The sequence below is a fragment of the Adelges cooleyi genome, unplaced genomic scaffold, assembly GCF_023614345.1.
Source record: "Adelges cooleyi isolate 19-005CV unplaced genomic scaffold, UGA_ACOO_1.1 ACOO_flye_CR_arks_rails_tigmint_CR_PRNA_574, whole genome shotgun sequence".
NCBI lineage: Eukaryota > Metazoa > Arthropoda > Insecta > Hemiptera > Adelgidae > Adelges > Adelges cooleyi.
This window is the reverse complement of record NW_026096268.1, coordinates 10,713,116-10,735,156: the sequence shown is the minus strand read 5'-3', so window position 1 is coordinate 10,735,156 and position 22,041 is coordinate 10,713,116. Positions and strand designations below refer to the sequence as shown.

The 22,041-nt window shown below is 34.1% G+C and overlaps 1 protein-coding gene across 1 annotated transcript; it reads left to right on the top strand.

The window, feature by feature from the left end:
• The first annotated feature begins 2,560 nt into the window (after positions 1 to 2,560).
• Positions 2,561 to 21,426, top strand: LOC126842948 (soluble guanylate cyclase 89Da-like). The gene is made up of 11 exons (XM_050580191.1): positions 2,561 to 2,700; positions 4,442 to 4,862; positions 9,715 to 10,103; positions 12,904 to 13,127; positions 15,513 to 15,620; positions 15,726 to 15,894; positions 16,263 to 16,409; positions 18,343 to 18,496; positions 19,814 to 19,923; positions 20,569 to 20,658; positions 20,734 to 21,426. Exons 1-11 carry the CDS (start codon positions 2,659 to 2,661, stop codon positions 20,806 to 20,808), a joined length of 1,929 nt encoding a protein of 642 aa, XP_050436148.1. The 5' UTR covers positions 2,561 to 2,658; the 3' UTR covers positions 20,809 to 21,426.
• Positions 21,427 to 22,041: the final 615 nt, after the last annotated feature.

The window sequence follows — 22,041 nt, the reverse complement described above, 5'->3', positions numbered from 1 at the left end:
CATTATGACATAATGTCAAAACAAAAATAGATAACTCGAAATCTCATATCGACTTTATGGACAAGTTTTATATAAGCAACAAATGCACCGAATATTATCGTTGTGGTTTTATTGTGTGCATTTGTGATATTTTTGTAACGTTTTGAAATAGCAGTTTAATGCGTTGTTGTACTGATGAAATCCATTGACATAACAATGTGAGAAAATTACAATTAGCGCCATTAGTGAGTGATGTCAGTGGTGTAGACTGAGTCCGGTATTAAAACAGCTATCCACATGGAAACATTGTAAAATAACATCAACGCCCTTATGTCAACAAAATTTAATGTAAAATAATGTGTACTGATGTGTTTAAAATAAATAGTATTGGACTGGTGTGTTGAATTTGTTTTTTAATATATATAAAATTAAAAAAAAAACAATGATAACTATTTTTTAACAGTTAAATTAAATACTTACAAAAGTAAGTAAATATATGTTATAAAAAAAAAAGTATGTATTAGTCAATGTAAATGTAGATTATATTTTTTTGATTTAAAAGCATTGATAGATTATAAATACATAAATATTGTTAAATACTAATTATTGATTTTGTTTTCTTATTAAATAAACGGTATGATTTGTATTTTATTTTTTGGCTACAATGTGAATATATTGATATGGTTTAAAGCAAAATAAATCACTACCTATATCGAATGGAAATCGTGCTTAACTCATTTGGAAAACGGATTGCAGGCTAACAGCTGAGGTGATAATAATATTTCAAGTAAAATTGTATCTATTAATCCGTATTTCCGTATAGTTTATGAACCTCTATACCATATTATTATATTTATGTGCACATTGGCCATAATAATATGTATCCCGTAAGCTTTTGTGCAGTGGTTATGTCACGTTCACACGTTGTATGGTTATCCCTAACACACACACACACAGGCAATAATCAATAATATAATGTACCGCATAGGATTACTATTGAACGCTACAGTTGTTAAAAAAAAAAAAACAAATATAACAAAAGCTCCATTTGAAATATATTTCAGAAAATAATTCAACTTCACAGCCCGCGTTTGAACACTGAAAATGCCACAAAACCGTATTTTTACAACTTTGGAAGACATTTAAAAAACAACAAGACGCGCTAAAGAAATTTGGAGTACATACAGAGTGATTCATTCAATTGGATAAGACACTAATTTTCTCTTGAAATGGTTGCAGTTTTTCATTTTGGAAATACTTTAATTTATGTTGTTGTACAATATTGGGAAATGTTCAAATTTTTATATTTTTTAAATTTTTTCCCTAAGCGCCATCGACTTTTGAAACTTAATTTGTAATGTATATTATACTTAAATTAATTGTTTGTATTAAAAATAATTTTATTGAATATTCTGTCTGATCGATAACCAATTTTGGACAAGTACTTAAGTAAGTTATTGAAGTTTAAAGATTAGGACCGGACGAAGAGTGGAGTGTATAGTTATTTTTATCTTTCAAATGTTAGACAGACTCCTGGAAAATACTTAAAACAAGTAAATATTAAATAATTTTGTAAGATAACACGAACAAAAAACGTTTTCAAAAAGCAAAATCAATAAAATTGCAATATTGCTTTTAGGGAGAAAAAGAGTGTCTTATATACTAAATGATAATTCACCTTGTACAGTGAATAGATAAGATTTTGTTTATCAAAAGTACTTAAATTGTAGCAAGACTGAAAATTCCAAGGCCGGTTTCAGGTTAGCTTATAGGTTTTCGGTTGGAAAAATGTTTTTAAACTTAATTAGAGTATCAGCTGCTTGATGCTGAGATTTTTTCCAAAAAATCACCCATACTTAAACTAACTCATAATTGAGGGCGTAGAGTCCTTTTACCCAAAAAAACCAAACAACCGTTTATGCGAGATGTATAGAAAACGATAACATCTTAAAAGGGCGTCGCACTGGTGATTTTCAGTGGTAAAAACATGTTTAAGCAGACTGAAAATAACTCGCTTAATTTTGGTTTTAGAGTAAAAGCATCCATTATATAATTAAAAGAAAACAATATTCCGGAGGGCAAGACGGTGCGTTTTTAAAAAAAAAATATTTTTTTTGAAAAGTTACAGTCATTTAAAAATGTTAAAATAGTCGTTATTTCTAAACTATGTATTTTGAGCGTTATTCTTGGAATAATGAAAAAATCGCACCTCCAAAATATTGTTTTCTTTTAATTTTATAATGGGTGCTTAAACATGTAGAGACGAAAAAACATTTTCAAATCGCTTTCAAGGATGCTGTGATAGCCCGAAAAATAAATTAGCCAAGATTAAGATTTTGTGAAAGATTGCCTATACTTTACTCCTTAAAAATAGGCGTTGCGACGCCCTCTTAACTATTGAAATCTTTGCACCCGTTGACCACCATACACAGTAACCGAATGGCGTGTCCTTGGTGTGTGATAAAGAAACATAATATAATGACAATTAACAATTTTCTGCACGTCCTGTGTAGAGTTTTTTTTTTTTAATAAGGTCGCTTCGTAGAACGACGGGCGCGTCCAGTGTACTGGATGTCACGGTGCGCGCTTCACACGGTCCTAAAGTTTTTTTTTGCTTGTACTTATTTTTTTTAAAGCTTAAACAAAATATATACAGCTGATACGAATAAATCGGAAATCATGTACGGCATGCTGCTGGAGAGCGTACAGCATTTCATTCAGGTTTGTGCGCGGTTTTCAACGACACTATTGTTGTTATTACTTATTATTATTCCTGCGGGGTCTTCGGTCAGTAACGATTCGGCGGGATTCTGCTGGTAACAAATACCCAATTTATATATATATATATATATGATTTATCCTGAGAGATGTGACCTGTTTTGCGAAGGGACGTACGTCTGGAGTGTTTGCCAATTTCTTAGTATCTCGCCTAGGCAAGGGGTGGCGATCGGACAATACCTGGTATACTGGTCTCGCCTCTGGGAATGTCTTGGAAGGTTTATGCGGTATTCCTCGAGATTGCGGCAAAACTTCCCGGTAATCCCTAATTTTTCTCCTTTTTTGCGCCCCCCTTATCCTTTCCCCTTTCCTCATCGGTCGGTCGGTCGGCTATAGCACACACACACACACACACTCGAATGTAATATGTATGGTACACCCACGCCGGTCTGATTCGATTCGTCCGATAGATTGTGTATTCCCGGCCGAGCACCGTAACGTGACCGCAATGCCAATCGTCCATTGTCGCCTGTGCATGATAATAATAAGTTATATAACACTATTATTGTTATACGATTCCAAAGATGCGGCTGTTGTCCGATCCGTGACCAACAGGTCCGGGCCATAAAGTAATAGTGATTAGCTAATATTATATTGATGGAATGTTAAACTGCAGATTGCATAAAATCAGATAGTGCACTCCGTAATAAATAGATACAATAGATTTTCAAATATTGTTTTTTTTTCAGGAGACTCAAAAATTGATTTTTCTTGGTAAATTTGGTTTTTAACGAAAACTTTATATAATTTTGCCTACTTTATTACCAATTAATAAGTTGCATTATTTATAAAGTATTAATATTTAATTTTAATTTAGCTTAAGGAATTTTTCAAAAGTGTTAAAAAGAAAATGTATCTAAATAGTATGCCAAACAATAAAAATTTTCATTTTTGTGCCTAATAAAAAAATGTTTGGGTATGATTTCTAATCTACATTAAAAAATCGATCCGCCGGTTTAAGAGACACTTTCGCTTCGAAGCTAAAACACATTTAACATGATTTTTTGTTTTTAAAAAAAAACCCCGGTTTTCTTTGTTAGGTGACTCATTGGCAAGAAATATCCCTGTCGAGTATCACATCTGTTTGCAAGAGGATTTTTATATGTACGGAAATGGAATTAATAGAAACGGAATAAATTATTCTGTTCAACTTTATAAAAAAAATCCGGTAAATCCCAAATTTTCGACATTACAAAAATCTTTCATAGCTGTTACCGCTGCTCCTAATACACAGAAATAACATTCGTATAATATTTACATACACATTACGTTGCAAACATTTTGAATAAATATGTTTTGTCTACAGTAGTGTCTGCTTCGGTGACAGTTACTGTGTTAGCCCTTATAAACTTATTGACTTCTACGGTGGTTTTATACGAGGCGCTCAAAAGCCAAACTGATTAACCCCATAAAATGAAATTGTTCAGGACAGGCCGTTAAAGTTATTTGAAACAATGTATGTAAGTATAATTGCCATTTTTCTTAGCGCACTAACTCTTGCGTATATCACATATATCTCGGCCACTGAAAATTATACACTCTTTTAATCCAACCGTGCTATTTTTCGCGATTTGAAAAAAAGTGGAGTTAATCGGTTTGGCATCTGAGCGCCTCATATGAAACATATTTTGTAATTGTTAAACGTGCATGCGTTTAAATTAAAAAAATTGTCGTCTCGCCGCAGCTGGAGTATGGGGAAAACGCGTGGCGCCAAATCGTCAAGCTGACCAAGTGCAAGTGGACCGTTTTCAATACACATCACATATATCCGGATTCCCTGATGCCCAATCTGGCGGAAGCCGCGGCCGTCGTCCTCACCGACCCCGAGGAACCGGAAGACCAGGAACCGACCGCCGACAGCTTTATGCGTTACTTTGGCCGGTGCTTTGTGCGGTTTTTCAGCAACTTGGGATACGACGCGCCAATCAGGGCGACCGGTCGGTACTTCTGCGAGTTCCTGAAAAACGTGGACAACCTTCATTTGCAAATGAGATTCGCCTATCCGAAAATGAAGAGCCCCTCCATGTACATGTCGCACGTGGACCGACAAGGGTGCGTGCTCGTGTACCGGAGCACCAGACAAGGGTTCACGCAATATTTCATGGGTAAGTACACCGTAAGTATACATTGGTTAGCTCCTTAGGCTCTCCCGTTGTTCGAGTACTCGGCGGATCCCTGGCCGCCAAACAAATATCGATTTAAACACTGGCAGGGTAGAAACGGTTACACGATAGGTTCGACGAATGAGAAGGTAGTTAAGTGTGACCGCGTGTTTGTACATTTCAGTTTGAAAATAATCGAGAAAGACTACCTCGTATGTACATAAAAGGGGTTCGCTGTGTTTTACTCCCCTTAAAACTTCTTCAAAATCAGAATACACCACTTACCAGACTTTATAACCTACATAAATGTATTAATATTTAAAAAGTCATACTACTTATTAACACTGATATTAATGCCCGGTTGCACCAGACTTGACGTTATCTATTGGTAAATTATTTACCACCGTAATAAACTAACTTATGTTAAATTTACAAGTGTTGCTAAAACGTTGTTTTATATTCAGGTTATTACCAGTGTACTGGTTATCGAATAAATGGTATCACCAATAGGAGTTGATATTATTATCATACAGGGTCTAATCAATGATAAAATGATAACGCACATTTCCATTATCACCACTTTAACGCAAAATATTGATAATAAAATTTAACTATACATACATTTTTAACAACAGATAAACTTTCAAACACGGTTTATGCAACAAAAATTGATTTTAACCCCAGTTAAACGAGTTTATCTCTGTGTAAATATTTGGTGCAACCCGGCATACAACTTTTAATATTTTACTTCATAGTATGCTTAAGTTCAAAGCATAGTATTTAATTATCAATAAACAACACCACAGAATATTTATAAATGCTATACCTACCTTTTACCTACCTATACCTACCATTTGAATTTTTCCTTAAAGTAATATCTAATTGTAGTCATTTTTCTTCAGCTACAGTACAGTACATTTATTTCTGTCAGAAGATACAGCCAAGGACTATTGTACGATTGTAAAATAGTTCACAATGACCGGTTTTTTCATATCAGATATTTTTAACTTCACTTTACACCTGTACCCTCCTCCTAGACTATCATTATTTGGATAGAGGAAATCTAGTGGGTCAATTATTTCTTTACTGGGTGTAAAACTAATCTTGACTCAGTGTCCATTTGTACACAAAAAACATACTTAAAAATTTTCCTGCTACTTAAGTAGTAGTGCTTACACATAAAATATTGATTATTGCGCGATAATATTACATTTTTTTATTCAACAATATTCTGCTATATTCTGATAATTTTTCGCATTTAGTATATTATTATACATAAAGTACATACTACTATATAACCAAGAATAATCCTACTGTACTTCAGACGACGTTAATATTTTAAATGATTATAACAAAGCGGAGGCTTAGTATATATTATTATAATACTCTATCCGTACCGGGAAAACTGGAAGTTATGCTAGTTAATTTATAGCACTTTATAATATATACACTGAGGGTACAACATGAATCCGGCTTGCTTTAAAGCTCCTTATAATAATACTAGTACAAAAACTGTGTTGCGTCCGTTCCTAATTTCGGTGTAAAACAAATACTTGACATTCTCGTTGTGGAAATATGAATAATAAAATGTGTATAATGAAGATCTAGAGGCACCTGGGAAATAGTAATAATGGTCGAGAATTTTAGAAAGCTGTCCGATTCTCAGCATCGTCAAGACTTTATAAACGCAGGCAGGTATTATTATTTAATTAAATTTTTGTCTAAACTTCGGTGCCGTCGCTAAAAACGGAATTGCAAAAACGTTGAAACACAAATTACTCAACCATACCAACGATTTATTATTCCTCGCACAGGCAGCTGTGCACATTTTTCTTCAGAGTTATGAGCAATGACGTCATGGAAAACGTCTCCTTTGACCCAGAACGACCGTGATCAGCAAACCGTCGACAAATCCGTCGGTACACATATTTTATTAAAGTTGCTTTTGGCCATTCCCGTGCCGTTAATCGAGGAAAGCCCTCTGAACAAACATTGGATACATTAGACTCCCTTTTTGGTTTGTTATCAGTCACGCCAACGCTAATATCCACAAGATCAATCACGCTGTGGGCTGTACAAATACTAATATCGGTTTACCTATTCCACTCTGAATTCTGCTGGTAAATAAACCGTACACAATAATATATATTATTATGTCGAACGAACGGTAAAGCGATTCCAGTCGGTTGAACGTGTACAGCTTCTAAATGTATTCCACTCGATGAGGAATATGCTTATTGTGTGCAAACTTTGATCGTGTGTGTTTGCCGACGAGTCTCGTATCGAAGCCGTACAAGTTGTATACACATGCAAATTACATTTGCTCTGCTACCTCCATTCGAATTTCCCAGATATTTGTATGTTATGTAATCGGTGGTAGCCGTATAATTATCATACTTGACGAGAGTACCCGTATGTTTCGATGTGTGAAATATTCACCGCCGCCGGTTATTATTGTATTAACCGTAATGTGGCAGTGACAGATAATAATAATGCACACTGTCAAACCTGCTCGTTGTATAATAATTTAACTTACAAATTTCGATCTAACGCGTCGAGAAACAAAGATAAAAGCTCCTTTCATACATATATTGTACCGTCATGTTTAACGCAATTACTCGTTTTGGCTTGTACTTTGTTGATTGTATTGTTGTATATTATGCGGATGAGTATGAGACGACATAAAAACCAGCGATGCGGAGATGTAGCTTAATAATTATTACCACTATTTAGCCTTGGCAAAGTTTAAAATTAAATATAGTTGCATTGCAGAATATTACCTACAGAGCCGAAACGAATCACTTTTGAGAATAAGCTGTAGTAACTCAAAAATAGTGTATCACATCTTTTTTATTAACATGCCGAACCCATTTTTTTTAATCTACTGTTTTCCGTCTTACCTGACATAGACACAACTCCTAAGCTACCTCTTGTATACTTATTCTGGATTTAAGACCTGAATTAACAATTTCTCCATTACCTTGCTGACCAAACTTGACAGCTTGGACAACTTGACCATTTTTCGCGACTTTCTCATTGCTAAACTTTAACTCTAATTGCTTAAATTAGTATTGTCCAACTTTAGATTAGTTTTCTCCAATAGCAATTATTCAAAAACTTACACACTATCTTACATATATTGTTAGAATTACTCAATATACCTACCTTCTTTGAGAACCTAACATACGGTTTTTGTCTAGCTCATAAAATATAACAAACCTAATTTGGGCCTTTTCACTTTTTCGCTCTCAGCTTATTACTTCACACAATTGCTTGAGCGACTATATTACATTATGCCTTCTCTTCTTCGTGTTAGAATATTATCTCATCTCTCGCAACAACTTGGTTAAGTGCTTTTCTTCCACCGGCAAAGCGTGAACAGTAAGTACGTTGAAAAAAAACGAATTACAAGTCTATTCGACGTTATTTCCAGCTTGCACGCCGGAAAAGTTTCACATTGTACTATACAAAAGTGTGTTTACCCGTAACAGTTTCGCTTTATGGCCACACGAACATGACTTGCTGTTATGTGGTGGGATTTTCATCTAAACTTTAGCTAAGCCTTATATCGGCTGTGGTAATTCCGCGAATTCACCTCTGTATTTACTTTTTCAAGTTTTACGGACTTCACCGACCGACTCTTGTTAGATTAAACTCGAAAAGTTACACAGTTGAAACCGGTAGTCCCTGCAGCTATATAAGGTTAGCATTTAGATAATATAGTCCTACCCGTCATTCGAGGCAGTCGCGATAACGGCAAATTACTAAAATTATAATACTGCAAACAACAATGTACAAAACTTCTTCATTTCAAGTCATGAAACTAACCACAGTACCGTTATCAACGTCATAGTGTTATCTTCACGTTTTATTGCCCGAGTTGTGTTTCCCCAATAAACATTATAATAATATGCATAATAGACCTTAATTTGTAGCAGGGTATGGCACCGAAGGAGAAAGCGAAAATTATCCCTTGCTAAGACGTGTCTATGTCATGAGGGAGTACTTCGGTGTAACTTCATTCAAGGGAGTACTTCATTCCTTTATTTTTTATAATCAAGTCTTATTAGTTATTTTACACAAATCATGTGTCTTAACTTGTGACTTAATATAATCTTATTTATGTTGAAAAAATACCTGAAAAGAAAATTAACTGATCCTGATCAGTTCACTTTAAAAATTCGGTTTATTGTAGATGAGATCTGTTTCATTTTTAAGTATCGCAGTCCACAAAACAAAATTTTTGATACTTTTAGATCTTTGTGTAAAATGATTCCTAAAAATTAATTTTTAAGTTTAAATAGTTTGATGTTGGGAATATTTACCCTACACCGAACAAGAGTATGTTCGCCAACATGGATGTTGTGTGACAGAAAGATGCTGTTCAGAGTGAAAGGAAAAGTTTATACAACGATCACAAAGCCAGCACAGGTGTATGGAAGCGAGTGTTGGGAAATGTATAAGAAATACGGAGGGAAAATGGAAGTGGCTGAAATGAGAACGTTAAGACGGATGTTTGGAGTGACTAGGTTAGGTAGAATAAGAGAAAGATTGTCGCACCAATAGCAGAGAAAATAGCAAAGAAAACGGGTTGTGATGATTTAGGCATGTTGCAAGAACAGATGAAAATTATATAGTAAAATAAGTCAGTATGAGTGGACCGAAGAAGAATCAATCAAATTGAAACAAATCGGCTAAAACCTTACCTTTGAAATTGTGTATGGTGTTCAGCTCAGGTCCATAATTCATACACCGGTGTCAATTGATCCGGTCTGAGACCCTGATTTTTCTAACGTTATGGGAAACGGTTTGTGTTCTTTTGCTACTATAACCCCAATATTATTTTTGGCGACAGGCCAATTGGACGAGATCGCCAAAGACGTGTACCACACCAAACTCAAGATCCGCGTACTTCAGGAAGAGCATACGAGCGCTCCGGCGATGCCAGCCGGTTCGCAAAACATTCTGGTCAAGTTCCGTTTGGACTTTGACAATAGCCATTTCGTCGACCAAAACGCGGCCGTGCAAACCATCGAGAGGCTTCAGCTGCCGCCAATACCCATCGCGGTGCTGCTTCGGCTGTTCCCGTTCGGGGTGATCATCGACCGGGACATTCGCATCATGGATGCCGGCGAAAAACTGTTAAGCGTATGGGGCGTCACGCTGGAAGAAGTTCGCGGTCATCCGATTGTCGAACACTTGATACTCCGACGACCCAGAGACATACCGTTCACCTGGCCGAACGTGAGCATGATCTATAATAATAATAATAATCATTTTTAACCACTGAACTATATGTACAGGGTGTAATGTAAAGTTCTACCGGGCTTCAAACGAGAGACATTCAGGATGCTTCAAAAATAATTTCCGATTTGAAATCAGGAGAAAAAATCTAGTCGAATTGATACGGGACATGATTTTTTGTTATCTGGCCACACATAGGTCCACGGGGTGTCCACTTAGTGGCCGGCATGTGACTAAAACCAACATATGGCATGCGACAGATAAATTAATATAAAATAATATTCTAAGGACACCTCGAAATTGAGAACAAAGTTCTAACTGATAATGATGTTGTCACTTGCCATATGGTGGTTTTGGTCTAATGCCGGCCACCCAGTGGCCACTCGGTGGACGCAAATGTGGCCAGATACCAAAAAATCATGTTACATATCAATTAAACTAGATTTTTTTTCCCGACTTCAAATCTGAAATTATTTTTTGCGTAAGACAATTTTTTAATGAGATACGAGTTCTATTTTAAATAATTTAAAAATTTAAAAAAAATGAATACCATTTACGGTATAATTTATTATCTCTACAGGTCTTTGCCAGACTACTAGTCGATTAATTTGTAACTCTTAACAAGGTAGATTATTAAGGATAAAATTTATATATATATAATATATATATATATATATATATATGTAATAAACCTGGCGTAACTTTCGGTTTAATGGCCAAACATAACAATGATACTGAAACCCTAATAATGTAGAACGCGGTTTAATGGCGTAAGTTGGTTTGGAAATTTATTAAACCATCGACAATGTCCCTAGATGAAAACCCAATTACCTTTTAATGTTCCAAGTTTCGACATAAGCCCAGGTGTAACTTTTTTATGTCACAGTACACCGACAAAATTATTACAGTCTACCCTTACAGTATTAGCCTTAATACCCGGCCATAATGTTTTAACATATTACATACCTGTAAAGACGTATGCTTATGGGAATTCTATTTGAAACTAACTTCAGAAGACTTCTCTATAATTAATATTGTACAGTACTACGAACCCAACCTACCCACGTTCCAAATGTGATACAGCTATATTTATTACACTGATACAAAAGAGATATGGAAGCACCGAACCGGCCATTAGATGTGTAGCAAACATAGCCAAAGCATACTAAGGTTTTTTTGAGAATAGAATTGAAACATTTTACGTTACCGGAAAACGAGATAAATGTGTTAAAATACATAGCGAGGGTGACGGATATAGTCTGTTGTAGAAATACCCCATTTAACTTCTGATTGACTTGGTTTGAATAACGTTAGCACAGTTCACGGTGAACGGCCGTGTTAGTAATCGCAGTCGTTTAACGAGACACGTCGAACGGTTTTGAAATCCGCATTTCCTTGGCAAATGAGGTGTCCATAATGGATTCGATTCCATTCGGAATTCAGTCGTACGATTTCCGATGTTCCTTCATTAAGCAGCATAGTATTCCCACCACATTCCTTACAAATTCTGCACAGCCCGAAGCTCCAAATGAACAGACACGGGAGTGTAACGAACCGAATTTCCAATTATGTATCTCTCTGTCATTCTATCTCTCTCTTGTACAGTCTAATTTAGTGTAAACGCTGCTCGGCGGAACTCATTAAGATCGGCCGGCTGTCAGTGACAGATGTGCAAACGGCTTGATTGCTTCCAAAGTCACAGTACAAATTAGATTAGTGTTATTCCGCACTAATGATTGAACCCCGGCAGCATAAAATACTATGTCATTATTAATACCCAGAGAAATAAATTTTTATAAAAAATTAGACATATTTATGCCCGGTTGTATCAAACGTGTCGTTATCTTCTGTTAAATTAACATATTTTGTGTTGCTCAATCGTTGTTTTATATTCAGGTTATTACCGGTATACCGGTTACCGGATGAATGGTATCAGCAGTAGGAATTAATGTTATTATCATACCGGGTCTAATCAACGATAAACTGATAACGGACATTTCCATTATCACCATTTTAACGCTAAACGTTGATAACAAAATTTAACTACACAAACATTTTTAACAACAGATCAAATTTAAAACATGGTTTATGCAACAGAATTTATTTCAACTCCAGTTGAACGAGTGTGTAAATATTTGGTGCAACCCGGCATTAGTGCACAGTTAATTTTAATAGAAATGATATCAGTTCGTTCAGTGCAAACGCATACATTTTGGTCCATACATTTTCATAGTTCTTAATTACAGTACTATTTTGTATTGGTATATTATTAATTGGTATTTTAATGCATACATGCTGCTGAAAATTTTTATTTTTTTAATTTAGGGCCCCCAAAATGAAATGTGTTCTTTTAAGACAACAAATCGTTGGCGCTTTCGAGGTACAATCTAAATAGTTTCATGGTAGGTTTAACCGGGGCTAGTCCAACACGGTATTATTATTATTATTATAAATGCCACGTGCACCCTGATGAATTTTCACCTGGTCTAAGTTAACGGTATTCAGTCGGCATTCCTCTCAGTTGGTATCCGGCACGCATTTCTTCGCCATAAGAACAACGAAACACCATTCCGACGTTTCCCCGTTTATATATATAATTATTATAAGCAAGTTTTGTCGCAGACGTTTTCGACAAATGCGTTTCGAAATATTTCGAAACTATTTTCCCGTTTGAAATTAAATTCAGAACGGCGTTTTCGCTTCCAGAAATTGCTTTATCTCGTATACTGTGTCTTTTGGGCTCTCTTGTGTGATAATAATAGGTATATAAACAACATTTTTTTCTTGCCATATATTATAGCTTATGTACTTGACTTCGGTGACGTTCGAACTGGAAGTCCTGCGGTGCACTCATGTTCTGCTGTCCAAAAATCAAAGTACACCTAAAGATGAAAAAAAATCTGTTAGCCCGTTGCCAGCGACGTTGGACAGAAGAGGTAGTTACGGTTCCAGGAGTATCCTGCTCAAAGGACAAATGAGACACTTTAAGGAAATCGACGTGGTGGTGTTCTTGTGCAGTCCGGTGTAAGTCAGCCAAGTACTTTAATATAATAATTATTATTATTTAACCACTTTCAAACGCAACTATGTCACTCTAATGTCTCCTCTGATTAACCTTTTAGACATTTTCATGTATTAGCTCTGGCACATAACCGAAAAAAGTGTTACCGCGTGTTATCTGATAAGAGATAAGAGATATGTTGTATTCACAAAGTAGAACTGAAAAATAAATTCAATAATTTAAGAGGTCGTATTCCTATGTGTTGTTTTAGGCCAGATATTATTGAAACACTAAAATATTTGTACCACCTTAGATACTAGCTTGTTACTGTTTGTTAATATACTATTTCATTATCTCTAATTCCACCACTACTCTAATTTTATTCGGTACTTCAACGAGACATGAAAATGCTCTTTCGTGGTTGCAGACCCAGCTGAAAAATGTTTTTTTTTTTGGTTAATTAGACTACTAGCCCGTCATTGAATTTCATGTAGGTATGCTGTGAAGTAAATTAAATTAAAAAAAACAGACTGTAATATGCGCCATTTTGTTTATTTTTTTCTCCATTGATCATTTTCGAATGCAATTAAACTTATTGATTTCTAATTAGATTAAATCAACGTTTTCCGTACATTACAAAAGGAAACTTTTTCAATATAATTAAATTTGTTATTCCAAATAAAACTTAACGGTTGGCACGTCGTGTTAACTGTTAAATCACAAAAAAAAAAAAGAAAAAAGAACACTTTAATTTGTTTAATGCGCGTTCAATATTTTTGTTTACAAAGTTTTAGTATTTCAAATACATTTTCTTCTATAAATATATTGTTTGATATACATGCAGTCCAAGGGTTAATTGCCATGTGTTATTAAAGTTCTATTGGGTAATAATTATTAACGACCATACTCAATGGAGTTTACATAAATAATTATAATAAGTGGAACTAGGTACCAGAATTGTATATTATGATGGTTAATTATAAGCTGACCAAAATTATGAGACCCCAGGGCCCAAGAGGCTTTGTCGCTTCTACACACCCTGAACTGTTAATGAGTAAACAATAACATGATATAATGTATGAATTTAAATTGTACTATTTTCAACATTTTCCTACGACAAATAATTGATTATTTTAGAAACAGGATAAAATCTATCTTATTAACCCTTATTTATAAAAAAAAAAAAATGAACACTTTTTATTCTTGCTGGTTTTTATCCCATTCAACTAGTCATGAAGTAAGAATACAAACATTAAAAAAAAAAACAATTATTATAATCAATACTTGTATCATAGAAACGACTTAACAATTTAAAGTAAGAAAAACTACACTAAATATTAAAATTTGTATTAGATATCAAACCGATTCGTCGACTCACTTATTATTTTTTGTTACTTAATTTTCATTGAGTAATAAACAATTAGGAAAAAGTAGTACTATCTAAGTTTTTGTAACTCCTTGAGGGAAAAAATTGTAAGCATCAGTACTTTTTTATGAATACTAATATTGTAAGTGTTTACAACATTTTAGAAAGTTCCTAGATGTAAACACATCCTCCGCCCTAAGATTATTTTCTATGCACGCTGCTGGGTTTTAATTCGGGGAAAACCCACTTGTTTTATTTTTTATCGCTTAGTAGATAAACAATTGAGACACTTACTAGAACAAGGACCCAATTCGGTTTTTTTTTTAAAAATGCTGTTTTTTTTTTTATAATTTCTCTTTTTTTTTTAATTTAATATTGTGATAGAATATTGCATACTAGAGTAACGTACTGTGATAAGAAAACCTAATTTTATTTTACTAGAAAAAGGGCCTAATAAATGTTGTTTTATAAACCAAAGTACAACTGTGTAGCAATATTCTCAAAGCATGTTAATATAATATTGTGCATGATATTGAATAAAAAATGTTAAATTTCATACACAGAACAAGTGGTTTTTTTTTTTTTGTTAAATAAATATGCACTTTCAATTTTAAACATTTTGATTAGAACAATGGGTCAATTTTACAAATTTTAACAAAATTCCTTAGGCTAAATTAAAATTAAAAATCAATATTTTATATATTAAATCATCCCGTTAAATGGTAATAAATTAAGCAAAATTATAAAGTTTTCGTTAAAAAAAAATAATTTTTATATCTCTTGACAAAAAACCAAAATTAGAAATCGGGCCCTTGTTCTAATATAAGCGTCTCAATAAACATAAATTATTTTTGTTATGCAATGTTTAGGTGATTTTTGTTTTTCTTTAAAAGTTATTTTCTTTTGGTATTATATTACTATAGCGTAGCAAGGCAAATCCGGCAAATCCCGGCTTATGCGTATATTTTGTACTACTCTTGCCCGAAAACTATTATTTCCGGCATGAAATTTGATATGTATATATATATATTATGGTTTTAAGAGTGAACAATCTTGACGAATTGCAAGCCATGGGCTTGTTTATGAACGATCTGAACTTGCACGGATTAAGCAGAGAGCTGGTGTTGGCAGGTTGGCAACACTGTTCGCGGTAAGTAATGTATGGAATTACATGGGGGGGGGTTAGGTACTTGGGGCTGATGTCAAATATCATATTTCATCGTTATGGCGTTTGTGTGTGTGTGTGTGTGTTTAGGTTGGAGCTTATGTTCGAACGGGCAGAACAGTGGTCGCAGGATCTTGAAGACAACTACGACCAGCTGGACCGGTGGAAGAGAAAAGGCGATTATCTTTTGTACTCCATGTTGCCCAAAATCGTGGCCGATCAATTGCAAAACGGACACAGCACCATGGAAACTTGCAAGGTGAGATCATCCTTCTCCCTGCCACCCTGTCCGTCTAATGCCGGGTTGCACCAAATATTTACATAGAGATAAACTCGTTTAATTGGAGTTAAAATAAATACTGTTGCATAAACCATGTTTTAAATTTGATCTGTTGTTAAAAATGTATGTATAGTTAAATTTTGTTATCAATGTTTTGCGTTAAAGTGGTGATAACGGAAATGTGCGTTATCAGTTTATCGTTGATTAGACCCGGTATGATAAAATTATTAATTCATACTGCTGATAACGCACATTTCCGTTTGGTGCAACCGGGCATTAGACAATGTTTCTAAAACAAAACTATAGGTTTGCTATATAAATTGCACTTATTACCGTTATATTACTAGACGTTCAACATGGTGTCCGTGATGTTTTGCGAAGTCGAAGGCTTAAACCCGCAATCGACAATCCAAGGCGTAATGAGCGTGGTCGAATGTATGAACACGGTTTTCAGTTGCTTCGACGCACTGACGGATCGTTTTCACGTTTATAAGGTAAAAATTCCGTATAATGTGTTCAGCAGGTTTTACCAACTATTGTTAAATACACTCTTAACATAATGTTAGTGTTAACAATTCATTTAAATTTAACGTCTGGTTCAATGAAATAAGATTCACCATAACATTATTACTGTTAAATCCCATCATAGTTAAGTTAACAAAACGTTAGTTGGGTTACCAAAGCGGTTACCTTGATTCCAACGTTCTTATTGGTTATTAAGATAATATGTGATAAGTGATTGTATTATTTAATAATTAATTTGCCAGTTAGTTATTATTTGGCAATTTATTTTTCTTTCTTTTAACGTTTCGGTTTATATAAACGATTTATACATAATTTTTTAACACATTGTTTAGCTAGTCTATACCTTACTAAAAATAGTTTGTCATTGAAATAATTTTTTCTGTTTCGAAGGCCTAAAAAAAAGTAGGTAGTGATAAGAATTATTTTCATTGTTATACTCGGGACAGGTAAGAAATATATTAATATTAATATTAGCATAGCAACATGGACGTTTATCATCAAGACTTGTGACTTTTGGCTTTCCTCTCCGGCCCGAATATGCTGCCTGTTTAATTTTATTTTTGACTCGACACTTTAGAGACTGTGCCGTCGCTATTTCCACCACACTCGGCCAATGTACCGAAATTGAAAATAATTAAATTATGTACAAAATCCGGCGCTGACGTTGAATGGGTTTTAAACGAGTTTACGCTGTTCGACAACAGTGGCTTTAGTATGAGATTTCTGGCGTTTCGTTAAGACGCTTCCGAAGTTTCCGGGAAATTTCCACAATGATTTTTCCGTGTAATTTAAGACGTGCTCTGGCTAAATGCGTTTATTTTGTAAACGGTCTTCGGATAATCGCATTAAACATGAACAAACAAGTTCACCGTCTGGCCAAGCGCTGATGGCGTTTATTGTTAAGTGATTCGTTTAAGAAAGTTCAACGCGTCTTGCTGTGACGCACAAGCCCCGCTTTGGACCGAATTAATTTAATTTACTTTCTGTTTGCTTTTCGTTTATTGCATTACCATTTTTCCAAATGGCCCGAGCTGTTAGAAATCCTTCTCGGTATTTATATATACACAAATATAAACGACGAAAGCCAACCCCGAAGGGTGTATTTGCCGGCTTGCCGTGACTTGATGAGACTTTATACGGAGTGTGCTATTAAATTAAAAGCGTGTCTCGTACCCTGAATGCTAATTGTACAGCAGCTGCTGTAAATATTTCATATAATTTTCCACCGTTTGTTTCTTTTCCCAGACCCGCCCTGTCGTCTCGTCGTACTAAGGGATGAATATAAAATGCACATTTAGCTTGTAGAATAAAAAAAAAAAGAACACACTTTCGCCATAGACTTGACTGAAATCCTAATATTTAATTTGACAGTACCGGCTGTGTTTTTTAATCAAATAACCAACTGGCTCGCCTGCCATGTACATAAGCTTGGTGTTTACCGTTCAGAGATCTAATAAAAAAAAGGTAACATGGAAACGTTAAACAACAATAAAAAAAAAACCTGCGTCGTAGGATTCATTTTGATGTATTTATTTGGTCCTTTGTTTGTTTGAAAACCGTGACAAAGTCTGTCCTCGTGGAAAAAGAGCTTGTGTTGAAAACTAAAATTGGGCCAGGTTACATCTCTTTCAAAATTTGATTCTCCTCCACTGTTTTAAAGTTTGTACACAACCGATTAACAATCTCGGAATTCTTCTATTAAAATCTACAAAATGTTAGTATGACATTAATAACAATAATTTATTCAGAGATGTGTACAGATAATTTATGCTTACTTGTGTTTTTGGCGCGACGTGGCGTCATCTTAAGTGTAATAAATCACCTTAAGTGTTATAATTAATTTCACGTGTAATTTATTATTCCATATACTCGTGTACATGTACATTGTATTGTGTGCACCAGGTAGAAACTGTCAATCAAGTATACATGGCTGTCAGTGGCGCCCCAGAGTATACCGACGAACATGCCCAAAACGTTATCGATTTAAGTTTGGAGTTTGCAGAGACCATCAGCGATTTGCAGTTTCCCGACAACATAAGGATAACTATAAAAATCGGTATGATAATAATATAAATAATGTCAAAAGAACGAGAGAAAAAAACAACGAAATAAACTATCCGGAATTATCGTCCGGACGAATCCGTCCAAGTTTAAGAGCTCACTATCTATTTCCAAAGAAACAAACACACATTATATATATATATGTATGTAACCGTTTGGTCTGCTAAGACTATAAAATTATAGTTCCAAGAAAGTTTTATTAAACTACCAACTGTATACATAGATATTAGTTATATACCATTTCTTCGATTTTCTCATTTCGCCCGTTTCCCAATCATTTTATCCGTATCAAACTTAACCCGAGTGGACTCAAAAATAAAACATTTTCATTATTTTATTTCCGAAGTATGCGTCTCGTTTGCCCCGGCAATATAAAGTTCTTTTTTTTTTGGAAATAATAAACAAAAAATTAATTGCAAAACTTGATAATATTTTAGTAGTCGCTCGGAAAATTACTCGGAAAAGTGATTTTGAACTTAATAATTGCTGTTGGGGTTGTAAAGAGTCAAAGGGTAGGCACTTGGAGATTTTAATTGAGATTTCCAATGAAACGACATAACTTTTGGTGAAAATAAATTTGTGTTTACTGTGAAATAAATAACTAAATTCAAACTTGCGAATATAAATTGGTTGAATACTTTTTGAGTTCAGCATAATCAAAGTATTAAACGTAAAATACAATTATTTTGTTTTAATAAATAATTATTATTTATATATTTACAGATAACTCCGTTTAAGTTATAGTAAATTATTTTTTTTTTAAGTTACAATAAAACTTAGTTCAAATATTGAAACATAAATATGGGTTTTTTAGTTGCTGTTCTCAACAATTTAGCTAGGCATTTAAGTATTTTTACATTTTACAATTATTATATTAGTTATTATGATGAAAATAAGAATTGAACAATTTTTCTTTCAAATAGTATATGATATTAAGATATACTTTTTGTAGATTCAAACAACGAGGATAGTTCTGTCTCTATGTTTAATGGTTTAAACTGTATACTTAATTTTTAAGCTAACCTAACCGGAATAGCAATAATTACTAAGCCACTTGAATTTCTTATACTCAATCCTGTAATTTTAAAAACTAATAATACAGTACAACTGTTGTTAAATAATATGTTATGCAATATGTGTGCATCATAAAACAACTAACAATTTGTGCAATTTTGAAACATTTGATGGAGTCGTGCTAATTTACTACTAGTACTTTTTTTGGGGGTTATTGGTAACGATAACGGTATATTGTATTAGGGATTATTTTTTTCTTAAATTTTAATTTAATTCAATTGTTTTTTCACTCATCCAGGTGTACACTCAGGACCTGTGGTCGCCGGCGTTTGCGGTATGAAGTTGCCCCGCTACTGTCTGTTCGGCGACACGGTGAATACCGCGTCCAGGATGCAAACCACCAGTGAGGTATAACGGGCAGCCGATCAATACAAATGTAGCTAGGAATTTTAGCTGGGGGAGGAGGAGGCAATATAACAAAAACTGTTCATACTAATATACATAATTTTGGATAATAATTTTTCCAGGAATTTCTTTGTTAATTTAGAAAAAGTTATTTTTACACAAGCTGTTGTCACAGGCAAGCATGAACAAATGGTATAAATTTCAATTAAATCTTTGTAATTTGGATTTATATTAGACAATACTTGAATTTAATTGTTTGTGCACAATTTCTTGTTCGATTATATTGTGCTAAAATTCTATCAGAGTCAAAATTAAAAACGTTTTATATCGTTTGGATAAATTAAAAATACAATGTTTATCAGCGTCTAATGAGAACATATTTTTTTGGTTGGAGAAATGCAAAATCAGTTAACCTATCAGGAAATCTTAAATCTTATGTCAATCTATCTACTACAAGAAAGTACATAATATTGACTGTGTTTCATCTGTTGAACCGCCATATCGAAATTCATTGCCTTTTTTTTTTGTTAGAAATTATTTCATAATACAAATATATTATATTATCAGTTTGAGCAAGCGCCACTGATTGAAATGCTATATTTTGTAATTTAATGTTTTTTTTTTTTTTTTTTTTTATAATTTGTTTAGCCCGGTAAAATCCACATATCTTGCACCACTCAACAGCTGTTGCCGGATGACTCGTACGCGTTAATACCCAGAGGACCCGTGGCGGTGAAGGTAAATAAACAAGGACAAAAAAAGAAAAAATCCAATATCCCAACAGTGTCATTACCATTGGGTTTTTGTTTTCAGGGAAAAGGAGAAATGGAAACTTTTTGGGTTCACAAGAAATCGGATCCGTCGCAAATGAAACGGCGTAGCGTTTGAATTACAAAGTCGATTCCGGCAGTTGGCTTGGGATTTATTTTTTATACCTACCCACGTCCAATTACCATTTCAAACAGTCTGCTAACCGAAGCTGATGTCGAGCTCTTTAAACTCTAAACACTAATAAATATACATTAGACAGTAGACCCGTTGGAAATTTATGTGCACGAACAACGAATAAAATCAACATTACCTTTAGAAAAGCAATTTTAAAACTCTCGCAGCAGGCACTACTCGGAATTGTGCTTGCCAATATTGTAGTTCGTATATATTATGTTCGACCCAAGTCCAACCGTAAGTACAATTAGGGAATTGTCATTAGGAAAGGTAAAAATTGTTAATTATTGTATTGTTTGACAAATTGATGTGAACTTTGGCAATTACTTTGTATTTTTTTTTTTTTTTACCGAAAACATAAATAACTTGTAGCTATATTTTGGGACCATTTGTGTTGATGTTAAATAAAGCACCCTGTATATTATATTGACTAATATTTATTTGGGAATTTTCAGTCTGCAACATCAGTCGGCGAAAAAAGAAAAACAATGCCGTCAAAAGCAGCGTTTCTCGTTCATTTGACGAGGCTTACATGTAATAACAAAATGGGCCACCATTAACTCACATAAAATCAGTCTAGACCGAGTAACTTTATAATATATATACAGGGTGTAATGTAAAGTTCTACCGAGCTTCAAATGAGACATTCAGGATGCTCTATGGGTACAATGCATGGTATTCATTTTTTTTTAATTTTAAAATTATTTTAAATAGAACTCGCATCTCATTAAAAAATTGTCTTACGAAAAAAATAATTTCATATTTGAAATCAGGAGAGAAAATCTTGTTGAATTGATATGTAACATGATTTTTTGGTATCTGACCACACTTGCGTCCACCGAGTGGCCGCTGAGTGAAACCAACATATGGCAAGTGGCGCATCATTATCAGTTAGAATATATAATATAGAATTTATTTTCAATTTCGAGGTGTCCTTAGAATTATTTTTCATTAATTTATGTGTCGCATGCCATATGTTGATTTTAGTCACATGTCGGCCTCTCAGTGGCCACTCTGTGGCCATCCTGTGGACGTATGTGTGGCCAGATACCAAAAATCATGTTACATATCAATTCAGCAAGATTTTTTCTCCCGATTTTAAATCTGAAATTATTTTGCGAGTTCTATTTTTAAAACGTTTTAAAATTTTTAAAAATGAATACCATTTATTGAACC

Coding starts and splice junctions, on each gene's coding strand:
- LOC126842948 (XM_050580191.1), top strand. CDS start 2,659: ATGTACGGCATGCTGCTGGAGAGCGTACAGCATTTCATTCAG. Junction 10,104..12,903: donor TACCGTTCACCTGGCCGAAC/GTGAGCATGATC, acceptor CATATATTATAG/CTTATGTACTTGACTTCGGT. Junction 13,128..15,512: donor GTGTTCTTGTGCAGTCCGGT/GTAAGTCAGCCA, acceptor TATGGTTTTAAG/AGTGAACAATCTTGACGAAT.